This window comes from Pelecanus crispus, chromosome 6 (assembly GCF_030463565.1).
Source record: "Pelecanus crispus isolate bPelCri1 chromosome 6, bPelCri1.pri, whole genome shotgun sequence".
NCBI classification, from domain to species: domain Eukaryota; kingdom Metazoa; phylum Chordata; class Aves; order Pelecaniformes; family Pelecanidae; genus Pelecanus; species Pelecanus crispus.
Genome location: NC_134648.1, coordinates 31,244,451 through 31,251,526, shown reverse-complemented (window position 1 = coordinate 31,251,526; position 7,076 = coordinate 31,244,451). Strand labels below are relative to the sequence as shown.

The 7,076-nt window shown below is 39.8% G+C and overlaps 1 protein-coding gene across 1 annotated transcript; it reads right to left on the bottom strand.

The window, feature by feature from the left end:
• Nucleotides 1-1,589: 1,589 nt before the first annotated feature.
• Nucleotides 1,590-2,988, bottom strand: LOC104028105 (carbohydrate sulfotransferase 9-like). The gene is made up of 2 exons (XM_075711761.1): nucleotides 2,895-2,988; nucleotides 1,590-2,440 (listed from the first exon to the last, which is right to left on the bottom strand). The coding sequence occupies exons 1-2, from the start codon at nucleotides 2,986-2,988 to the stop codon at nucleotides 1,590-1,592; spliced, it is 945 nt and encodes a 314-aa protein (XP_075567876.1).
• Between the last annotated feature and the right edge of the window lie 4,088 nt (nucleotides 2,989-7,076).

Below are 7,076 nucleotides of genomic sequence, written 5' to 3'. Positions count from 1 at the left end.
AGCAGGCCCAAATATTGTCCCCCCTCTGCTGACCAGCCAGTCAGTTGACTGGGTGGTAAGTGCTTTTGGAGAATAGATAAGTCACCTTTCCACTGAGATTTTAGATCCTGCATGTTGTGGTTTAACCCCAGCCAGCAACTAAACACCATGCAGCCGCTCACTCACTCCCCCTGCCCCGGTGGGATGGGGGAGAGAATCGGAAGAGTAAGAGTGAGAAAAACTCCTGGGTTGAAATAAGAACAGTTTAATAATTGAAATAAAATAAAGTAAAATAGTAGTAGGAGTAATAACAATATTATAATAATAGTAATAATAACATACAAAGTGATGCGCAACGCAATTGCTCACCACCTGCCGACCAATACCCAGCCCGTCCCGAGCAGCAATCACTGCCCCACAGCCAACTCCCCGCAGCTTATATACTGAGCATGACATCATATGGTATGGAATAGCCCTTCGGCCAGTTTGGATCATCTGTCTTGGCTGTGCCCCCTCCCAGCTTCTTGTGCACCTGGCAGAGCATGGGAAGCTGAAAAGTCCTTGAGTAGCATAAGCAGTACTTAGCAACAACTGAAAACATCAGCGTGTTTTCAACATTCTTCTCCTACTCAATCCAAAACACAGCACTATGCCAGCTACTAGGAAGAAAATTAACTCTATCCCAGCTGAAACCAGGACACTGCACCACGCCAGTTGTACAGTTTAGAAGGTACTTCTAAGTACTCTAAAAAAACATGCAATTTTCAGGCCTTCCCTCTTAAATCAGACCACAATGCTCACAAAGGTGGTGAAAAGAGTTTGCAAGGTCACCATGAATACCAGACCTGCTCATCAGAAGATTTTGAAGAGATATAAGGGAAACCCTGGCTGGATTGCTGCCAGCTGTACTGCTTGAGGGATGAGGCTGGTGGGCTGTGGTGAGAGCACTGCCAGAGGGAATATAATCAGGCATTAAGTTCTGTGTAATGCAGCTTCAAGCATCTGAAGTTATTTGCTCCTTTCCTACAGGATTCATGATTGAGGCTCTTGGAGACAGAGAGTGGTTTGACTCTAAAGCAGATTATTGCTTCGTATGTCTTTTTCTAATAAAAAATTTAAATCATTTATATAAAAAAAGGTGTTCTAAAAATATTCATTGTGAAAAACAACATTTATAGGACAGCACAGGAAGAGAAAGTAGTAATAATAATAATAATGATAAAACAATATACAAGTGATGCACAATGTAATTGTTCACCACCCACTGACCAATGCCCAGCCAGTCCCCAAGCAGCGATTGCTGCCCCCCATTCTTTGTCCTTCCCCTACCTCTTACCAACAGACCAAAATCTATCATTTATAAACAGTCTTCATGAAACAAACATACGCCATTAATGATCAACAGGAAAACAATAATTTTCTATACATAAAATACTGTACAGTACAACAGATCATCGCAGGGATTTGTTATAAGAGTGCTTAGCAAGATAAATCATGTCTCCAAACACCAGTAAAATCTCAGCAGCAGTCACTAGCCCACCTATCAGGCACCTGTGAGGACAAGTTCAGCCCATTTTGTAAAAAGTAAACTGTTCTTTGTGTAACCTACATTAGTCATTCAGGGAAAAATAATCCTCATATTTCATAGTATAGTTGAATAAGAAAAAATCCATTTGATACAATTTTTTTATTTTCTCAATTTGTTCTGAGGTTAGTTGTCTGAGATACTCCAAGGTGATATCACCATTAGTTCGTTTCTCTGAGCCATACCTCTTCAAGCTGGGGTAGTGCAGGCTCTCTGGTGCTCCAATGACCTTCAGAACATGCTCAGAATCTAACCCAAGAGTTTCATACTTACCCAGAATATCATAGGGAATGTTGCAAGGATCACAGAGCAGAAACATTGGTTTCCAGTGATTGTCAAGACTATTTGGTGGGTTCGCTGTAATGAAGCTGACAAACTCCTGGAAACTCACTTTTTCAGAAGAATTTTTGTTTTTCCTGAACATTGCCCTAATCTCATTAGCAATAGTGATACTGTACAATGGCTCAGAGTGCAGAAGTTTGTCTCTGTAAGCTGAAACCAGCCGTTCCAAGGGATGCCTGGTGAACATCACTTTGGTGTAATTGTTCAGAAAGTCCTTTTGTATGGCAGGAGGGTAAGCCACCACCTTTTTGATCACCGAGGTTTGATGGATGTGGTCATGCTCAATTTCAGAAGCCTCTGCCTTCATGTCTGCTTGGAGAATAAAAATAGTTCTCTTCCAGTTGGAGCAGCCTACCTTGGGCACCTCACAGTAGATAAATCTATGTTTGTGCTCCACAAAGAGCTGGCTTGCAACATGAGAATTCAATTTGCTGCTTAATTTAACAAGATTTTGCTTCTGGCAGACTGAAGCCAGTGTGCTTTTGCGATCATTTTGAATTGCCAGCCAATCTTCACTGGCATCAGGAAAAGTACCTGGAACTAAGGAAGAAATTTAAACTATTAGTGTGAAATAGACTTACATAAGTCTCTTTGTCTGTGACAACCATAGCACTCAGTCTAGCTCCCTGCATACAAAAACTAATGAAGATGCTAAAATAAATTTGTTTGCTGTCACCAGACTCCTCTATGGCAAACATGCGATAAACTATTCTGCTTAGTGAAAAGTTTGTTAAAATGAAAACTTTCAACATGTTAGCAGTATTTCTTTAAGCAAGATGGATTTTCTAATATTTCTTATTTCAACCGATTTTTGTAGTGCTCTTCCTCTCATACGTTGCTGAGATAGCTATCACAGTGACAGGGCCTTGAATATTTTCCTAGTGTTGTTTACCACTTAGGCTCCATAGTTACTTTCTAACACATTTGGGAAAGGTGTCCCTGGTTCTAGAAAACATTAAGTCTTTCTGTTGGTAAATTCTTTACTCACCTGTTAGGTTTTTTTGTCTCTTATAGAAAAACCCCAAAAGAAATATCCCAAAAAACAAGTTTGGGAGAAGGAAAATTAACACCTTCTGGTTCATATTATTTTCACAGGAAGGAGGATGACGTGACCTCCAAAGTGGAAATCTGCCTTTCTGTCAACAAGGAAAGACAATACAAGTTAGATTTGGTATGACATAATAAAGATAACACGGTATTCTCTTACAGAATTTACAATAGCAGAAAGACCTTTCAAGCCCTATAAAAACAGGTTTTGCTAATAAGTAAAAATTCTCCTATGAAAAACGATGACCACAATTATACAGTTAAACCAGACAAATAATATGACCATTTTGAAGTATTACAAAATTCCCCCCTTTCTCAGAGCAATGAACTATGTATGAGCAAATACTCCTCTCCTCTCCTCTCCTCTCCTCTCCTCTCCTCTCCTCTCCTCTCCTCTCCTCTCCTCTCCTCTCCTCTCCTCTCCTCTCCTCTCCTCTCCTCTCCTCTCCTCTCCTCTCCTCATTTAAAGCTGGTGTTCCTGCCAAGCAAACTCATCTATCCCTTGTGTAACAATAACCTCATTTAGGATTATAGAGATGTATTCTTTTTAAATAATCTTACTTGTTGGAGTCTGGGAGTACAGAGTTTTCTGTAACCTGCAACAGGCCTATCCACAACCCTATGATGCATTCAGGATGAAATTCTTCCCATCTCTTGCCCTGAAGCTTTCCACTTCGTACAAACAAATCAATATTCAGTGCAGAAGAAACTCTTCCACATGCCAGCAGAGAAACCTAACTACTAACAATAGATTAGTTCTCCCTTTTTCTCTCTCCCAAAGACACCGCAATGTATATATGTTTGCTGCCATTGCTGTGGCCCCAAAATGGTTCACTATGTCAGGAAGCATACAGAAGCAGCAGAGGAAACAACAGAAAAGGAGATGTTCCATGTTCACAGATAAAAGGAGAGAAGGCCAATGCAGTCCAACAATCAACGTATTCCCTCTCCTGTGCTCACTCACTAAGTCCTCTGTGAAATCTTATCGTGTTGCCCCCCCATGTTGCCCTGTGTTAGAAAGGTCTTCATCAGCATGCTTTTCACTTTTTATTTGAAGTAGCAAAATTAAGTGCAAAACCATAACTACCGGCAAACATGACATTCTATTTCTGTCCCACAAAGTCTGCACCATCAAAAAAGTCAAGCAACATTGTCTTCCTTTTCTGCTTTTTGATTTTTCACCCTGAACCTGCTCGCAATAAAAACATCTTTGCCTGGATTTCTTGAGGATGTAACTTCAAATTTGTTTTGTTTTGTTTTTACAAAGATACAAGAGGACCACTCTGGAAGTTTTGTGATGACCCCCACCCACCCTGTGTGGATGTACATAAACCCCAGCTGCCATAATGGAAAAGGGTTTCCTGTGTGTTCTGAGACAGCAGTAGGGGCAGCACTGGTTAAATTGCTGAAAATGTACTTGTACACAAGGCTTCTTCCTTTCAGAGCTGATGTGATTATTATATCACACAACTTTACCAGAATATCCAAACTCATACATTTAACAGCATTACTACTTATTAAATCTCTCTTAGTGTAGGCATGACCTGAGAAATGGAGAGGGATGACTGTTGACTATCTCTGACCCATAAACATCATTACGAACAAATCTGCAGTCACATATGTTAACAATTGACTTGTGTTTACATTAAACTGTTACAATACTCATTCAAGTGAATGCAGTGTTTTTACACACGATGGCATTTAGCCAATATTTTTGCATTGTCTTGGCTGCATAAAACCATTATAAAGGCTACAAGAAAAAATATGGGTTGATCTTTGGCCTTTAACCTTTTCTTCATTGCATGTCAATTCTCCTGTGCATGTCAATTCACTGTGCCATCTATTGACTTCTAATGCACCAAAGGCTGTTTTCAAGGCCAGCTGGTCAGTCAGATTGTTCATTGATCTTATGAGGTCCAACATTGAGTGATCTCTTTTTATTCTTTCACAGAAGTGGTTTGAAGACACAATTTCACACTGTGTAGAAATTAAAATAAATATGACACTAAATAATTCTGTACAGGGACTCCTTGTTAGAGTATGCTTAGGAGAAAGAGGTTCGGCTTCATTTACCTTCAAAGCTGTCATCTCAGGGTAGTTATTGTTATCATACCTGTCTCAGGAATCAGAAAATGAATGTCCTGGTTTTGGCTGGGATAGAGGTAATTTTTTTGTGTTCCTAGTAGCTGGTATAGTGCTGTGTTTTGGATTTAGGATGAGAATAATGTTGATAACACACTGATGTTTTAGTTGTTGCTAGAGTAGTGCTTACACTAGTCAAGGACTTTTCAGCTTCTCATGCCCTGCCAGCAAGAAGCTGGGAGGGGGCACAGCCAGGACAGCTGACCCAAACTGCCCAAAGGCATATTCCATACCATATGATGTCATGGTCAGTATATAAACTGGGGGGAGTTGGCCGGGGGGCAGTGACCGATGCTCGGGAATTGGCTGGGCATGGGTTGGCAGGTGGTGAGCAATTGCATTTTGCATCACTTGCTTTGTATATACTTTTATCATTATTATTATTATTAGTAGTAGTAGTAGTAGTAGTATCATCATCATCCTTTCCTTTTCTGTCCTATTTAACTGTCTTTATCTCAACCCACAAATTTTACTTTTTTTTTCCCCCCTCAATTCTCTCACCCATCCCACTGAGGGGGGATGAGCAAACAACTGTGTCATGTTTAGCTGCCTGCCGGGTTAAACCACAAAAATGAATTAATTTACCCTATTTAGATACTTGTATCATATATATTTGTTAATTAAATTACTAGTACAGAATATAAGGTCTGCCATAAGACACATTTCACGTTGAAACATGTCAACGAGTCATGAGAGGGAAATAGAAGAGACATGCCTCCTTGGGGGAAAGAAGATGTTTATGAGCTAGTCAAACACAGGAGACAACTCCTCTTCTAAGACGTTTGCATATTTGTGGAAGCAAAAGAATAATTTTTTTTAGTTCAGGAGAATGGTCAGGCCATAAGGAGGGATAGAATGAGCTCCAAGGTGACAGATGAAATCTGTCTGGACCCCTTAGAAAACTTCAAAGTGCAGACTGGCTGTAAGAGCTAAAACCGTGTGAGGTCAACACGACAATTCAGAGAAGTACCTGAGGGTGAAGTCCGAAGGCTTCTTCTGAAGATGTTTTCTGATCGTAGACCCCAATATGGAGTTCTGTGTAATGCAAGGTCTCCGATGATGGAAATCACCTAAGAGCAATCTGAGGAATAGGAGGAAAGAAAATTCTGAGAGCCATTTTGCCAGAAGAGGGACAAGTGACCTGGAAATGAAAAAGGGGGAAAAAAATCCAAAACAAAACCAGCTTTGTGATGCATTCAGTGTCAGTAGATCAGATGAACTTTTTCTTCTATTCTTTCAGTTATGTCTTTTCCAGATGCTTGTAATTGTGTTGTCTATTTTAGATGTAATGAATTCATACTCCTATTTGCATTTTACTTCATCCTGCCTTGAATTAAGTGTCATTTGAGGTGACTGGGTAACTACAAGGCATTCCTCAGTCAAGGTGTGGTGAATCTATTAATACAACAACTTCATAAAAAATAGTCTAGTTCTGTTGTAACCAAAGGGCAGCAGAATGGGTTCCCACAGGCAAGGTAGAAAGACAGTACCATAGGACTCAAAGTAAGACAGGAGTGTCTTCTAGTGAAAAAGAACACAGCAAGGAGTCGGAGATCTAAATGTCTCTTTGGAGCTAACATATCCCCAAAGAGAGGAGAAAATACTAAAAACTAAATATAGGGCATTAATCTGCATTGTTCTTGTTACACATAGTTGTGGGGGGTTTGTGGATTTTTTTCTTTGTTTTTTATTTTTATTGAAGCATAAAATCTTCTAGATAACAGCTTTACACTGCACTGTTGGTTTTTGCTTGTTCTTCAGATCACATCATTATAGATCAACCATATATAGCTTGGCTTAATATTTTCAACTTGGCATGTCTTACTGGATTCTGCAGATTTCATCAGAAATCATTTTATGACCCTTTCTTGGACATTACTAAACAGTAAACCAGGCAGTAAGAGGAATGATCCTCATAGAACCCTTTCCTGCAGAACCCTTTCAGAAACATTTCTATCAGGTGGTGAGATTTTTTGAAGCC

What these genes read in the sequence shown, in the direction of transcription:
- LOC104028105 (XM_075711761.1), bottom strand. Translation starts at nt 2,988, where the DNA reads ATGAACCAGAAGGTGTTAATTTTCCTTCTCCCAAACTTGTTTTTTGGG. An exon ending in GAGACAAAAAAACCTAACAG is followed by an intron (nt 2,441 to 2,894) that starts GTGAGTAAAGAA and finishes CCTTAGTTCCAG; the next exon opens with GTACTTTTCCTGATGCCAGT.